General features: G+C 38.7%; 1 protein-coding gene across 3 annotated transcripts; it reads left to right on the forward strand.

Moving 5' to 3' along the window:
• Positions 1-7,028: 7,028 nt before the first annotated feature.
• Positions 7,029-16,578, forward strand: LOC131322159 (putative disease resistance protein RGA4). 3 transcript variants are annotated; one of them, XM_058353390.1, is made up of 8 exons: positions 7,029-11,011; positions 11,699-11,875; positions 12,068-12,380; positions 13,026-13,390; positions 13,617-15,492; positions 15,650-15,747; positions 15,830-16,112; positions 16,220-16,546. In XM_058353390.1, exons 1-2 carry the CDS (start codon positions 7,356-7,358, stop codon positions 11,703-11,705), a joined length of 3,663 nt encoding a protein of 1,220 aa, XP_058209373.1. In that variant the 5' UTR covers positions 7,029-7,355; the 3' UTR covers positions 11,706-11,875; positions 12,068-12,380; positions 13,026-13,390; positions 13,617-15,492; positions 15,650-15,747; positions 15,830-16,112; positions 16,220-16,546. The 3 variants fall into 3 exon arrangements, 1 of the variants encoding a protein (XP_058209373.1); XR_009198717.1 differs by lacking the exons at positions 7,029-11,011; positions 11,699-11,875 and having other exon boundaries at positions 12,178-12,192; positions 12,304-12,380; positions 13,617-16,112; positions 16,220-16,578; XR_009198716.1 differs by lacking the exons at positions 7,029-11,011; positions 11,699-11,875; positions 12,068-12,380 and adding an exon at positions 12,730-12,777 and having other exon boundaries at positions 13,617-16,112; positions 16,220-16,578.
• The last annotated feature ends 603 nt before the right edge of the window (positions 16,579-17,181 follow it).

Consider the following 17,181-nt stretch of genomic DNA (forward strand, 5'->3'; position numbering starts at 1 on the left):
AGTTTCAATAGTATTGATTTTGGTGGCCGCTATTTGCAACGCACCTCTTGCTACTCGCAGCCGATTAAAATTTTTATCAATTATGGACAAAAATGCCCTTATTCAATTTGACCATTATACCCTTAAAATCTCATGTTATTTGACCATTTTACCCTCTTACATAATTCATTACATACAACCACAAAAATCATCTCCTGTCCATCCCTCCCTCCCTCCCAGAACATACAACCACAAAAAATCTCCCCGTCCATCCCTCCCTCCCGATACGTCTCCCCCCTCCCCCATTCAAACTCTTCCATTTTCATCCCTACCCAGCTGCCATCACCCACCACAAGGCCCCTCCTACCAGCAGCCAAGTCTGCCTATCTTCGTCCTCTCCTCTTCCTCCTACATTGTCAATGAAAACCTCGATTGCTTCTTCTCCCTCCATTGATAAACAAGAAAAGTTGACCCATCAATACACCACAATTTGGAGTCGGAAGATCACACAATGGATGTTGAGAAACATGTCACAGATGTTGTAGTGACGGAGCAAAAATCGCAGCAAGAGGTAAGCCCGCCCATTTCAATTTCAGAAGCCCTCCATTTTCAATTTCAGTTCTGGCCCGACACAGTTGGACACGCAGTGCCAAAACTTTACTAACTTTTCGGACTCTAATATCTGAATTATGTACAACTATTCGGATATTAATATCCAAATTTATTGTCAGTTTTCAGATATTAATATCTGAATGAAACTGCAGAGAATCCTGCACTTACAGTTGGATACACAGTACCAAAACTTTACTAACTTTTCAGACTCTTATGTCTGAATTATGTACAACTATTTGGATATTAATATCCGAATATTGTCAACATTGTTGGACTCTTATATCCGAATTTAGTGCCATTTTTCAGATATTAATATCTGAATAAAACTGCTTAGAATCCTACACTTACCTGGTTTGTCTTTGAGTGTTACAGGGTGACACTTCAACACTTGGTAGTTATGTAGGGCCATCGACTATACCTACTTCGACTTGTCCTCCATACGATTATACGGAGCATTTTACAACGGAGACGGTGAGTATTTTTTTTGATAGAGTGTTTATCTTGTGCAATCTTATATTATGGGCTATAATTTTTTGTTATGTGTGTGTAGGTTTTTCCATCCGATGAAGCGTTGGCAGATTGGATAAGATGCACTGGTAAAAATACGAGTTTATCATTGTGATTAAGGGTTCAAGGAAACTCTAATATTGTAGATTGAAAATTGGATGATTACGTCTACTTGTAGTTTTCGGATCTTCAAGGAAACTCTAATATTGTATTTCTGTTTAAAAACTCATAGTTGTGAAGTCTGTGACATTCTGTTTAGAAACAAGAATGGTGTCATGCTATCTCATAGTTTTCATTCTGTTCGAAAATTAGAATCCAATTAAATGTGTACAAATAAGATATTAAAGTCCGAACTTGGGTATAAATTTTGGATATTTTTTTCCGAAATTATTGATCCAATTCGAATATTAGTATCCGAATGGTGTCAAGCTATCTCATAGTTTTCATTCGGTTCGGAAATTAGAATCCAATTAAAGGTATGCAGATCAAATATTAAAGTCTGAACATGGGTATAACGTTCGGATTTTAGTTTTCGAAATTATTGATCCAGTTTGAACATTAGTGTCCGATTGGTTCGGATATCTGATGGTTCTCATTCTGTTCGGAAATTAAAATCCAATTACTGGTATATAAATCAGAAATTAAAGTCCAAAACTTATTATATATTTCGGATATTTATTTCCGAATTGAATTTTCTCCGAATGAATGGGCTGTAATGGTTGAAAAAGCGTGTGGATATTAAAACGGAGAATTTGAAAATTAACTCCCTTATTTATTATTGGTGAAAATGGGATGTAATTCTTCGTCTTGTATAACGTGCCAACATGAAAATATACATTTGCAGAAATTTTATTCCTCGTAAAACGTGTTCATGTCCAAAAATTCAATGATGCTGGCATTTTTCTGTCGTAAAAAATGAATTATTTGGAGCGAATTTATTCCTCGAAATACGTGCTGACAGGACTATTAAATGACACCTGAGATTTTGTCAAATACGACAACGGATTTTGTGTAGAAATTTTTCCGACATGACTATTCAATGACAAGAGTATTCAATGATACTTCAGATTCTTTCGCGGATGGATGGGATACACAATATTCAAACAAGATCGAAGAGTTTAAAAATATAGTGGGGAACGATGTGGCAATGACGGACATAATCGAACTAGACTAGGTTGGCTCAAAGGGCTTTTATGTAAAATTTTAGTTCATAGAATCTTATTGTAAAATATGAAATTTATGCAAACCCTTGTTTTTGGTAGTGTTCTATGTTTGTCTAGAGCATTTTCGGTTCGTACGGCACTCCTCATTTAAATCTAAATTTTCACATACGAGTATTGTGTAGCGAATTATTTGTGCCTAGGAAAGTATCAAGAATGATTCACCCATAAAATTTACATTTTCGTGCCCTACTTAGCATTCATATTTTAACAATATCCAATTATTACAAATATTCTAATAGTTACCCGCAATACAACAAAAGTCATTCCACCACGAAAAGTAATCCATAAACCATGGCCATAAAGTGTCCAAAATAAATATAATGCCATAAAGTCCATCAAAATCAAGCCATAAAGTCCATCAAAAACAAGTCAGAGAACACCAAGTCTCAAGTACGGTCACGGCGCCGGCACCTAGTGTAACGACTCGAGTAACGATCCGAACTAGGGCCTGCTATGCTCGCTTCAGCAGCCTCCGGTCCCCTCAAAGTCCTCCGCACTTCAACAAGTGCTTGTTGTAGTTCATACGGGCAAGTTGAAGCCCCAGTCCCACCTAAAACACTGTCCAAAATGGCCAAAGCCGCTGCATTGCGCTCTTCCGCACTCTCGGTATACGGCACCTCTATGGGACGGGGTGAGACCCTGAAGTGGGAGACCGTCAAAAACCAAGGAATGTAGTCGGGGTAAGACTCCCACGGGACTCCATGCTGAATCGTAACTCGTTTTTCTGCATTCATGACATGATCGCTCCAATTTTCCCATTGACCATCTGTGTACTCGTAGACCACACTGTACGAATGACTATTAGCGCCTCTACCACCACATCCTCCTCAGCCCCAACCTCTTGCCTCTGCCTTCGTCCTCGTGTTTTGCCTCGTTTACTTTCTGAAGCTAAAGCTTGCTCAGCCTTCCTCTTCCTTGCAGAAACGGTAGGAGGAACTTGTTTCATTTCTTGTACATTTGAACCATAGTTATCAAAATCGTACGATTCACACAACGATATGAATCTATACATGAATCAAGGTTTATCACTTTGTTGCATTTGACTAATATGAAACCACATGAATGAGTTAACAATTCAACTTTTATAATTGGGAAAAAGGTCAATTCGATTCTCAATTCGACACACTGATGGCTACATTTTACAAATAATAAAGACAAAACAGGATTAACATAGGATTTCTTGTTATGCTATGCATGTTGCAAATAGATCTCTTTCTCTCAATCTTTATCCTATGTCCACAAAAAACTATATGACAACTATTGATGTGACAAAGTAGTTGTTTGCCTTTCATGTTTGTGTTTATGGGTCATGTGCTATTTTGTTTGGTGGTTGACATGTCAAATATTTCAAGATACTCTGGCATTGGTAGCCTATGCCATGTTGGTGGATACTACTTAAGACAAATATCAGAAACTTTCCGCCTGAAGACAAATACAGGAAACATTGTAGAATCCACCTTCTCTTTCCCACTCTTATTCTATACATTGTTGACTTTCTTCATTCCTAAAGGAAAAGCTTCAGTTCTATTTGAAACTATAAGTTCTTTTGATGAAGTTGGTATTCTAGAGTCTCTTTATATGCAGGTGGTGGAACATTACAACTTAAAAACAGCATGCATGGGAAAAATTCAATTCAGACACTTAATACAAAAAGAACATCATCAGAACGGTCTAGAATTAGTTGGGAAAATGTCCAATTACTAGCTTACTACTGCACTGTACAACACTTAGTTTGAAGATGAATTTCTATCATGTTGTCCATGCTAAAATATGCAACAATCAAAATTGGTGGCTCCTTTTCCCGAAATGAAGTTACGGGAGGTTTCTGAAAGTCTATTGTATTGCGCTAATGAAGGTGTGCTTCTCTTGGTTTTAGTATACCAAGTTACCAATTGACTACATTAACATCCTTTCGTGACTTGTTTCAGAAGAACATAGCCAATTGGACTTTGGTATCAAAACCGAAGGTAATTAATTATTTCAGAAAGGGATTTTCTTCGCATTTGTGTTAATGGTACTATTTCTAGGAGTGTAATCAAAACAGACTTTTCACTAGGTTATTGTGTTACATATTGGAAGTGTTTCTACGTGTCATGACATTGTGAGTTATAGTTGTGAAGCCATATCGCGTCTCTATAAGCATAATAAAAGAGCTACAACTAGTGTGTTGAGCACTGTTCATGCATATTGCATCTTACAAATTTATTAACATGTGTACAGACTACAAAGCTCATTGATTTGGCTTGCTTTAACATTTAGACATTCAAAAATTGGTTGAAAGAAAAGCTACAGCTCTGGTTACAACCAAGGGGTGCTAATCGAAATAGAGAAGACTAATCGGACTATAATGTCCGAATGGGGTATAAAGATTTGGATATTAAAATCCGAATGCGACAATAAATTTTGGATATTAAATTCTGAATGATGTAACAATTCAACTTTTATAATATTCGACTAAGGGGCCATTCTGAAATTAAAATCCGAATGAAACAATCAATTTCAGATATTAAAATCCGAATAGGGGCAAACGATCATCTATCAGAAATTGTGAAAAACAATCAGATTCTAATGTCCAATTAAATTTTAAATACACAAAATAACGTATTGTGGGTTTCTCTGGAAAAAAAACAAAAATCAAACGAAAAAAAAAATCGCGTAATAACAAGATTCAAAATTTTACCGATGTTCCACTTCGAAATTGTTGGTGATGCCGGTGTGGTATGCTTTCTTCTCACACCTCCTTTGCCTCAAAGTTGCGCTACTGTCGTGGTGTGGTGGGAGTGGTGTTGTGGTGGAGACTGTACAGAAGAAAAAATAGGGAAGAGAAAGAGAAAGACGGGGTGGGGAGGCGAGGAGAGAGAAAGAGAGGGAGAGGGAGAGAGAGAGACGGGGTGGCGGTAATGGTGGGTGGGTGGCGGCGCCATGGGGTGGGGAGGCAGGGATCTCCTGCAGAACAAGAGAAAAGAAAGAGAAGAGAGAGAAAAGAAAGGATCGGGGAAGAGAATGATAGAGGTGCTGGGTTGGGTTGTATGTATAATGTATACAAGGGCAAAAAAGGGACTTCATGGATATTCTTTTGGCTGCAAGTAGCAAATTCTTATAAGGTGGTGGTTTGTAGGTAGCAATTGGCTGCGCGTAGCAGAAACTACGCTGCAAATAGCGGCCACCTTGATTTTGCCTAAACTACGCATGAATATTTGTGGTGATGAACCACTTTTAAAACAAAGAAATCACGAATAAGGTGACTACATATCTCTATCAGGTGTACGAGTGCCAAACAGGAGTTTTCCTTGCAGCGATGCCCATGAACATTTTCCGATAGTGTACCATAGCCAGAGGTGGCTCCATTCACACCCTTCCATGGTCAACTGACCACCCAAAATTTTTTTTTTTTGCATGGAATACATGTAAATTTTTTGAACTAGCCTTACTTTGAACACTCAATTCAATTGTCAATGAACACCCAACCCAATTGTTTAAACACCCAACCAAATGTTAATGAACACCCACCCCAAAAATAGCCCACAAATTAAAAGCTCAAATTTCACTTGAAATTGAACACCCACTTGAAATAGCCCCCAAATAATCCACTTGAAATTGAAAGCTCAAATTTCAGCCCACTAACCCAATTTCAGCAATAACAAAATGAAAAAAAGAAGAAGAAAGGAATGAACAAATAGAAAAAAAAAAACACACAGAAGACCTTCGACCTTGTTCCTCCCTGGCTCTCTATTTGTTTATACTCCTTCCGTCCCAATTTAAATGCTCCCTACGAGAGACTGTGTAACTTTGACCTCAAAATATAAAATACTTTCAGAATTAATTTTTAACTTTGTTTTGCATCGTTCAAAAGATACTTTAAAACAGTGCAAAAAAGTTTCAAAAAAAATTATGAAAAATACAATTTTTTTGAATGTCAAAATGACACGACTTTACGTAGGGAGCATTTAAAATTAGACAGAAGAAGTATATAGTTGTGATTTCTCAAGATAATATAGTGCAATTTTTGAACACCCTTAGAAAAATTTCTGGAGCCGCCACTGACCATAGCCTCATTTACATCGGGGTGTTATGATACACGAGTGTATGAATCTAGTACAGTATCGGCTTATAACGCTATCCATTACCAAATCATCAGAACAGCGATATCCAGGCTTAGCCAATAGCCAATTCCGGCATTTGACGGCTATCCAAGATGCTGAGTGAAAGGTAGGAAATAGAGCAAGGGGTGGTCAGCTGGAGTTATCCAAAGCTGCCTTTCAAATCCCTCGATCTAGCGAGTACCTTTTTTATTTGCGGGTACCTTTTCTACTTCATCTTATATATATGTACGTTTGTTGTATCCAAATAATAAGCAAGTCAAAGGACAATTGCAAAATGTGATATTCTCTGAGTCATACCAATTAAATTAATTAATGAACAGACACATGGAGTCATCATGCACTCCAAAAACAGGATTTTTGATTAACGGTACATATCATTGGTATGGATTTGATCGAAGACCTAAGGATCAGCAGAAAGGAATTCTGATGTTTTCTTTTTCCCTGATGAATGAGTTCTTTTAAGTTGGTGTGCCCAACAAGCATTACTTCTGAGGAAATATACAAAAAGTAAGAAAAAGATATGCAGTATTCGCAAGGCATTGCTGGGAATAAAGAGAGAAAACTTCAAAGAATAATCTCTTTCTTGCGAGGAGATAGTGAGTTCTTTTAACTTTGTGTGCGGAATGATCTCTTTCTTGGGAATGAAACTAAAGGTAAGAAAGAGAAATGCAGTATTCGCAAGGCATTGTTGGGAATAAAGAGATAAAACTTCAAAGAATGATCTCTTTCTTGCGAATATGGAGATAGTGAGTTTCTTTTAAGTTTGTGTTCGGAATAATTTCTTTCTTGGGAATAAAACAAAAAGTTTGCGTGCCTTCCGATATTAGTGTCTCCATTTTATGGTAAGCACAAAACCCTGCTCTTGTATCTCTAGCTGATTGTTCCCCCAAATCATTTCTGTTTAGCCCCAATTCAGTTTTCAAAAGGAAAAATGGCCGCAAGTGTCCTCCTCCCTGCTGCTCAAACAATCCTGGAAGCCTGCTTGAAACCACTTGTAACCCAGCAGATTAACCTAGCATGGGGTTTCAAGGAAGACCTTAGAAAGCTGCAGAGAAGGTTAGAGAACATGCAAGCATTGCTACGTGATGCTGAGAAAGGACACATAGAATCACGAGTCCTGAAAAAGTGGCTAAAGAGTTTGAAGTCAGTGGCCTGCGATGCGGAGAACGTTTTGGGTGAGTTAGCATATGAAGCTCTTCGAAGGAAGTTGGAGGTAGGAAACCGGATGAGGTACAAGGTACGCAACTTCTTCTCACCCTCTAATCCGCTGGCATTTCGTATTAAGATGGCTAATAGGGTGAACAATATCAATTTGTTATTGGACGAAATTTGTAAAGAAGCAAATAATATGGGTCTTAGACCTGCAGAGCAACTCATGAGTGCTTTTGTTCCGCCTAGTGAGCATAGGCCGACTATACCTTTCGTTGACGAATCGGGCTGCGTGGGGAGGGCTGGTGATGTCGTAGTAGTGAGAGAAATGCTGCTTGGCTCTAAAGATGATTTAGCTGTCATTGCTATTGTAGGAATGGGTGGGCTTGGAAAGACCACACTAGCGCAGTTAGTTTACAAAGATACGAACGTTGTGGAGTATTTTGGTGATAACAAAATGTGGGTTTGTGTCTCTGATGATTTCAAGGTTGAAAGGTTACTGAATGAGATGGTACAATCTCTTTTTAGGGAGAAATTTGAGATGTCAAACATAGAAGGAACAGTAAGAAAGCTTGGAGAAAAACTGAATGGAAAAAAATACTTACTCGTGTTGGACGATGTTTGGAATGAGATTCCAAAAATGTGGGATGACATGAGAAGTTCTTTGATAGGTATAGGTGGCTCCAAGGAAAGCAAAATTATTGTTACTACCCGTAGTATGAATGTGGTCTTAGCAATGCGGGTGCCCCAATCTCTCACCCATCAGTTGCGTGAATTGTCACATGATGATAGTTGGACCATGTTTAGGAAAAGGGCATTTGCAAGTGGGGGACCAAGAGAAACTCAAACTTTGGTCAATATTGGTGGTAGAATGGTTGAAAAGTGTAAGGGTGTGCCGTTAGCGATAAATTCGTTAGGAGGTTTATTGTATGACAAGAAATCTCTTACCGAATGGGAGGAAATTGAGGAGAGTGAAATATGGAGAAGCGAGGGCGAAATTCTTCCAGCATTAAGGCTTAGTTTCCATCACTTACCTTTCCCAAGTTTGAAACAATGTTTTGCCTATTGTTCTATTTTTCCAAAGGACCAATTACTGGAAAAGGATGTCCTGGTCCAGCTTTGGATGAGTCTAGGTTATCTTCAGTCTCTTCCAAAAAGAAATTTGGAAATGGAAGACGTAGGCAATGAATATTTTGATATCTTGTTGCGCAATTCACTATTTCAAGATGTTGTCTTGGATGAGTATAACTATGTTACTGCTTGCAAGATGCATGATCTTGTACATGATCTTGCTCTAGATGTCTCAGAGGGTAGTTGTTTGACTTTGAAAACTGGGGAGGTTAAGGACCATCCCGAAGTTCAACATCTTTCATTGTGTCTCGAGGAAAAAATGAGGTTAGAACTTTCAAACGAAACTAATGGGAAACTAAGGACGTTGTTTTTAACTGGAAATTTTCCCGAAAATACTGAAGATATCAAATCTATTCGTGTTCTGAGTATTGTAGAATCTGGTGGGAAAGAGTTGTCGAGATCTATATGCAAGTTCATACATATAAAGTACCTTGACCTCTCAGAGTCTTCTTTTGAAAAATTGCCCAATTCTATCACTAAGCTCTACAATTTGGAAACACTGAGGTTGCCACCATTTCCAAATTGGGAAGACATTCAAAAAGAATTCCATAAGTTGGTTAACTTGAGACATCTTTGCGTGAAAGAATATTTTAGAGAAACTAGCAGGAAAATGACTCCAACCAAGATAGGCCATTTGAGTTCTTTGCAGACAATACCATTCTTTTCTGTGGGTGAGGACGAGGGCCATAGAATTGAAGAGCTCGGAAGCTTAAGCAAGCTGAGAGGTAGATTACGTGTTTATGATCTCCAAAACGTGAAAGACAAGGAAGAAGCAGAAAGAGCTAAAATGTCTGAAAAATCAAAAGTTACAAAGTTGGAATTTCATTGGGATAGGTACCCTGTAACGTCAGACATTAACTATGCGGATGTGTTGGAAGGACTTAAACCTAACAAGAATCTTAGGGGTTTAATTCTCAGAAATTTCGGAGGACGAAGATTGACATCATGGATGAGGAGTCGAGATGATCAGTCGCTTCATAATTTAGTGAAGATCGAATTAATCGGCTGCAAGTCATGTGAAGATATCCCAGTACTCGGACACCTTCCGAACCTTGAAGTCATTGTAATGGAAGAATTAGATAATGTGGAGAGCATTGGTCCTGAATTCTATGGATTGGATGAACGAGTTGGTGGTGGTGGTGGTGGTGGTAGTAGTATTGTGGCTGCACCAGGACCAGTAGTATTTCCGGCATTGAAAGAAGTCACTATTCGTGGTATGCGGAAGCTAAAAGAGTGGTCAGATGTATCGTCATTGCCTCCTGCAACCAAGAGTAAAATGGAGTTCTTTCCTCGTCTCGAGAAGTTATTTATCTCAGATTGCCCTAACTTGATCGACATTCCGGGTCATTTGTTATGCATTCAAAATTTAGCTATTACGGGTAGTACGGATGGGTACTTCTATTTTGAGAAAATTGCGAATATACTCACTTCGAGCATAACGGTACATCCGGATTCGACAAATGTCAGTACTCTGATTGAACATTTGCTAGAAACAAGCATGAAGTCCCTAAAGCATCTGGAAATACAGGGTTTACATGAGTTGTGTTTTTTACCGAAGCAACTACTAAACCTAGCTTCCCTTGAGCTTTTAACAATAACAGAGTGCCCTAAACTGATGTACATAGGCGAAGAAACAGGAGGGGAATTCAACAGCTGCCTAACGTCCCTTCAGGAGCTTTCAATTCGAGAGTGCATAGAGTTGAGATGCTTGCCAAAGGGGTTGCTACAACCGACCCTTGTAAGATTGGAGTTGTATATGTGTTCCAATTTAAGGGAGGCCAGCCCCGATGAATTGCGCAACCTCACGTCCCTTCAGGATCTGGAATTGGACAGGTGTAACTCACGATGGGCAAGGCCTTGGGAGGAGGGGCAATTCTGTTTGACCAGTCTTCGAAAGTTGGATATCGGTCTCTTCTCAGAGGAGCTGGATTATTACCCCTGGCCAGAGGTTGAGATGGCCAAAGCTCAAAACCCGCAATTGCTAGAATCTCTTACGTTAAGGGGATGGCCAAAGCTCAAGTGCCTTCCCGATCAAATTCGGCACCTCACTTCCTTAAGAGAGCTGGTAATTTATGGATTCGATGGGTTGGAAGCTCTACCGGAGTGGTTGGGTAACTTTTCATCTCTTGAATCATTGGACCTCTGTGTGTGCCCTAATCTGAGGAGTTTGCCCACACTGAAAAATTTTCAACGTCTCAAGAATTTACAATCGCTAGAGATATACCGTTGTCCCCTTCTAAAGGAAAGGTGCAAAGAAGAGGGAGAAGAGTGGCACAAGATTGCTCATAATCTGAAGCTCGTGACACGGTAACTTCTCCAATTGCTCATTTTTGTGATTTTTTTCTCAATGGAAACAAAAAAATGTCTGGGCAAAGAACTTAGCTTATTGATTTATAATCAAAATGTGGGTGTGAGTGTGTGTTGTGGTTGTAGATTATGAGTTTCTTATAGCCTGAACCTTCCTGCTTAAGTTGTCTTAAAACTCAAGGGTTTACACTCTTAATTACTTGCCATTGTTTTGTAGATGATTAAATGCCTATCTAATATTTGACAAAATGCCTCACTATATCATGTATTTCTATGCTATTAAATACCAATGTTAGTCTATATGCAAAATTTGTTCCTTTATTCATCTTAATTTTTATTTTTCCCATACTAACCCAATCCGTTTATTTGTGTTTTTGTTGCTCCATGAATTAAAATTGTGGATCCATTAGCTAGATTAACACTACAGCATTCTATGCTAGTTTATTTGTATCTGCTTTGATATTTAGTCATGCTTGCTTTCCAAATCAAGACTTAAGTTCATGGATGATGTCGGACAATTAGCTAGGTGTATAGGGGTATGTTCATGGAGGATGTCGACGATTTACCCAATAGCTTGGAGAGAGAGCATTTGTGGAACTTCGATATACATCATTGCTTTACACTTTAGTTCTTTCAAATTATTTCTGTATACAATTAGTAACTTGCATTTCTTACCTTGTTTTACAGATTTTGATCCAGATTCATATTGATTGGTTTAATCATGGCTCCTGGGGAAAAGGCAATGTCATCGATTAGGAGATCCTCTATGCTTTCACCATCTCAGCCCCCGGAATCAGGATCTTCCACCACCGAATTCTGATGCTTTGGGTGATGCATCATCTTTTGCACAGTCTAATGGCGCAGGTAAGCTTGAACTGGCTTAGAAAGCTAGTCTATTTAGTCACACCAATTAACTTGAGCTATGCATTCTGTTTATTTTGCAGTTTGTAATGTGCAATATGTAGTCTGTAAATGCACTCTGCTTGTGGGTTCTGTAATGTGGACTTTGTTTAATCGATCATTAATAGTTCATCATTAGCTCATTCATGTCCCTAGAATCTCTTACTTTATCGGGATGGCCAAAGCTCAAGTGCCTTCCCGATCAACTTTGGGACGTCACTTCCTTAAGAAAGCTGCAAATTTATGGATTCGAAGGGTTGGAAGCTCTACCGAAGGGTTGGGTAACTTTTCATCTCTTGAATCATTGAGGCTCTACAAGTGCTGTAATCGTACGAGTTTGCCCTAACTGGAAAAATTTCAACTTCTCAAGAACTTACAATCTCTGGTTATAGCCCGATGTCCCCTTCTAATGAAAAGATGCGAGGAAGGGGGAGAAGAGTGGCACAAGATTGCTCATATCAACCATCGGGTAATTTGCTTGCTAATTGCTTGTGATTTTCTTCTCTTTGCCTCTCTCTCTCTCTCTCTCTCTCTCTCTCTCTCTCTCTCTCTCTCTCTCTCTCTCTCTCTCTCTCTCTCTCGTTTTTGTTTTTGTTTCTATATGTCATTTTCTGTATGTGTATGTGAATCTATATGTTGTGCTAAATATCTATATTATCTATTTACATTAATTTTGGATCAAAGAAGTGTCATCTAACCTAACTTCTTTGGCATGATGTATTGGGCTTTCAGAGGCTAGATTATTGGTTCCAGCTGCAATTCTATTCCATCGAGATAAACCATTGAAAGTCCCTTGCCAACCAGTGGTGATGACACCACAAACAGTGGTGATGACACCACGTGAAATAATGCCATTGAAGAAAAAGGTATGTGAACGGTAGTCTGCTTATCATTTAAATTCTTGAATTGAACTAGACTCAAGTACATGTCTTCCATTCACATAGTGCTCAGTGCAGAAACTGAAAAGCATAAGGTCCAAGGGACGATGACAAGTATAAAATTACATTGCAATAGTACCTTTTTGGAGAATCTCCAACATCAGGCGACAAACTAAATGTGCTCCTTGTTTGTTTCTTGTTTGAACCATTTCTTAAGCGTTCTTTCTGTTTTGCAGAATGCTTGGAAGTTGGAATGCCATATGCTTGATTGTGGAAATTCAAGGCATCATTTTGGTTCTGTTCTCAAAAGTCTGATTCAAAAACTTTTCTGCACAAGGTTTTCCTTAGCCCTGAAATTTGTCCTGGATTGGTTCAAATTGCTTAGTAGTTTTTCCTCACTGCTTAACTGTTTGTCCAGAGATAATAATCTTGCAACGTCAGCAGTTGTTTTCTCTGCTGGAAGATTATCGGAAATGAATTTTGAAAAGGTATCTTAAAGTGAAGATTTTGGTCCAGGACTTCAATGTCTGGCCTCCCACTAAAGAAGCAAGCAAATATTGCATTATTACTGTCTGGACAATCAAAGTTGGATCTGATTAAGGTGATTGATTCCTCTCTCTCTCTCTCTCTCTCTCTCTCTCTCTCTCTCTCTCTCTCTCTCTCTCTGTGTGTGTGTGTGTGTGTGTGTGTTGGATCTGATTAAGGTGATTGATTCCTCTCCCTCCCCCCACCCCCTCTCTCTCTCTCTCTCTCTCTGTCTGTCAGTTTTTAGACCTGTTTTTTCCCACTATTTATATCAATGGTATTTTTGACGTATTGCCATGCAGAAAGGGGAAAATGTCCTCATTGAGCTTCCTAGCATTAATATTTGATGTATGACATCTTACTCAATCAACCATTAGCTGGCAATAGTTTCTTCTTCTTTACCGATGAGTATATTTCTAGTGAATTACAGAATTCTTTGTTGGATTAGTTTTACATTGATTTCTGTTACTACTTGGTTGTCCTTGAAGTATATTGCATGTTGGAATTTTTGCTTTCCAGCTCTAAGATTAACAACTGCTGGCCACTTTGAGAATCATCAGATCCTTGTTATGGCTACTTCATAGTTCCACCGGAGTTATGTATTTTGTGATGTCGGTTTAAGATAATGCAGACAAACGAAAGCTAAATAATCCGTGCCTAAACAAAAAGCTCAAAATGCTTTCCTAACCTTCATTACAAACTTTTTTCCATATGTAACCAAAATGAGATCAGGAAGGTGCACAATGCTCTTGCATGCATGTTGTATTCATCTTTATGAAATTTTGGTGTTGTATTTTTATTAGTGAAGATAATTACATGGATCCAAACAATTTATGTTTGCAATTAAGATTGTGTTTGCCTTGCCACAGAATCCTTTAGGTCCTAAATTCATTGTTTGTTTTGTATGGTACAAGCACTAATTTACTCTTCTCAATAGCTATATACTGGATCTTCTGTATCTTTTGCAATATAGATGTTGACTTTAACTCTATATTTACGGATCAAAAGAAAACTTTAAGCACTATATTTACTTTTATTGTTAGATGTCCCGTGTTTTCGTCATTTTACACTTGAGCTGTTATAAGTCGAGAAAACCTCAATCTTTGCTTCTCCTGCATTTCTTCTCTTAAGATTTTCTTGTAGACCTGCAGTTTGTTTGATTTTGTGGTCCCAGTTGCAGCTAATTTTGGCTTATGCCACCGATTGATTTATTGTACCTAGTGAATGCTCCATCTCTTCATTCATGACATTAACATAGTTTTTATATGTATCTGCACGAGTACTTGCAAATTTGCTTGGAAACAGCCTCTTAGCATGCAGGGACTAAGACTCCATACAAATGAAATTGACATCTCACATCCATAAAATTATTCGTTCCAATAAAACATTGTCAGAGGAGCATTGTGAGTTTCTATTTCAATAGTTTCCTTCAAAACGACTACGACAAGTACCTAAATTAGGATCATTTTTCCCCTCTTCTTTTTTCTTAGGCCTTCTCTATGACTTTTTTTGTGTGGCCAATACGTAAAATTCCCAACATTATTAGGTATTTATCTCTAATCACGACTTAAATTATTGTTTATGCAGTATTTCCTGTATCATATCTACTGATGCATCCACAAATGTTTTGCCCATTGAGTTAAAGCCCACATATCATCTCTTGAATGCCAGTTGTGATTTGAAAGTAGGAGATTTTGTACTGGCTAAAGTCACATCTGAACCTGTTAAACTTAGTCCCACATCGCTCATCTAAGCCACCCAAGCTTGGTTAATATATTCTAGAGGTTACTCCACCTATTTCCAATTGGTTTTTGGTTGGAACCCTCCAAGAAATCTAACATGGTATCAGAGCTAGGTCTTGAGTGACCTCACATCGTGTGGTCAAGTCTCCATCGCCCGAGTCAACTCATCAATTCATACCTCCACGTGCATCCGGGCTACACGTGAGGGGTCGCCCGAGTCAAATCTCTTGGTTTCCTCAATTTGTACCTCCACGTGCATCCGGGCTGCACGTGAGGGGGAGTGTTAGATTTAATCCCACATCACTCATCTAAGCCACCCAAGCTTGGTTAATATATTCTAGAGGTTACTCCATCTATCGCAAATTGGTTTTAGGTTGGAACCCTCCAAGAAATCTAACAGAACCAGATTTCATGACAGAATAAGTTGTATATGGAGGTACATGCCACTGGAACTGTTGTTTTGTGTAGTGGATGGGTTGAATGTATGCAACTGTTTTTCCTCATTGGAGCTTCCCGCTGTTTTTCTACACTACTGCTTCAGTGAAATAAGTCTCCATACAAGTCTGAAGAAGAAAAGCTTTGTTCTCTGACAGAAATGATCAAGAGGCTCCAATTGTATAAAAAATTTGGCTGATGAGGAGATATAGACTGAAATGGCTCCGATAACTGTCCAGTGGCGTGTGTTCAGCAGGTAAGAGGTCATTAGCACACACTATTTCTTCTTTCGGAAAATTTCTATTTTGTCATTTCATGAAACTGGCTCATTTCATCAGCTTGTGGGTTTCACCACAATAGGCTTTCATAGACACTATGAAGCAAAACCAGGCAGCTGAAACGAAGCTTGCAGTGGCCCCTCCATTTTGTATCATTCAAGAGTCCAGAAGATATTTCCGGTAGCCGAAGGAAACTTGATCAGTTGATAGAGAAAGGCAGTGGGCCACAGAGTTTCCAGCTTGCTCGTGGACAGTACTTTAAACTTTTTCTCCAAAACGAACAGAAGCAATATATGCCAATGGTGTGCTTCTGCTTCTTCAACCCTATAGCATCATGGATCAGGTCTTGAACTCCTCTCTCACGTCTTTCCGGATCTATGCCTTGTCTTTTTCTCCCATTGATGCTCTAGTTTTCCGTGAATTCTTATTTACATTTGATGTTATCTGTAGGCTCGATAACCATTGGTGTCTGCCAGAAAAATTCCCGATATCGTGATATTTTGGTGCCAAGCAGAATTGCAGAATGCAGTTGCAGAGCAATCCAGCCCATCTTCTCGGTCATCTTGCAAGAATCAAGGAAGGGGAATAAAACCATAGTTCTTGAGAAATAGAGACAAGAGTCATTTGTATATCCTAGCATTTTGTTTCCAATCGTAAACCATTAATGTGGCGGTGATCTTGTACGTGCACCAGTTACATTTGCTTTTAAACGAAATTTGTGTGTGTTTAGCATTCTCAAATTCTGTCGATACTTATCTTAAAAATGCTTTCGACGTATGCATGGTATTCCCCAAATAGGGCTCCAAATTCTGTCGATACTTTTCTTAAATTCTACACTCCCTTTTTTGACATTTACACTCTTTTTTGTCTTCTAGCAAAAAAATTACATACACTTTCAACACCAAAATCCAAAAAAAGGAGTGTAGATGTCAAAAAAAGGAGTGTAGGATTCAATTTCAGGTTTGTGGTCAAATTGTTAACCACTTTTAAAGCAAATGAACATTTTATGATAAACTATTTTAGGGTCAGATTCATCATCCATTACCACCACTCTCTTTGGGCCAAGACAGCAAGGCTTTCGATCTATGCGAAATATAGTCCTGTTACCATCAAAGATGCTAAGCGAAAGGTACAAAATAGAGCTAAGGGGTGTTATCTCAGGCTGCTTTTCTAAGCATAACCAAAGCTAGCACTTAAAGGCGGATGCTTGATCGCCATGCAATGGTACTGGCTGAGAAGGCGCCTGTACTACTCCCTCCTTCTTGTTCTTGAATCCAATCCCGCGTGAAATGATCACTTGGTGACATTTCTATTCCATAGATTGAAAAGTGCTTCTAGTCGTCGAAGAAGAAATTGTAAGTGGAGGAAAGTGCATGAAAAGTCAACCGAGTATCAATACGTGATTAAAATCC

This window comes from Rhododendron vialii, chromosome 4a (genome assembly GCF_030253575.1).
Source record: "Rhododendron vialii isolate Sample 1 chromosome 4a, ASM3025357v1".
Lineage (NCBI taxonomy): Eukaryota > Viridiplantae > Streptophyta > Magnoliopsida > Ericales > Ericaceae > Rhododendron > Rhododendron vialii.

What these genes read in the sequence shown, in the direction of transcription:
- LOC131322159 (XM_058353390.1), top strand. Translation starts at nt 7,356, where the DNA reads ATGGCCGCAAGTGTCCTCCTCCCTGCTGCTCAAACAATCCTGGAAGCC.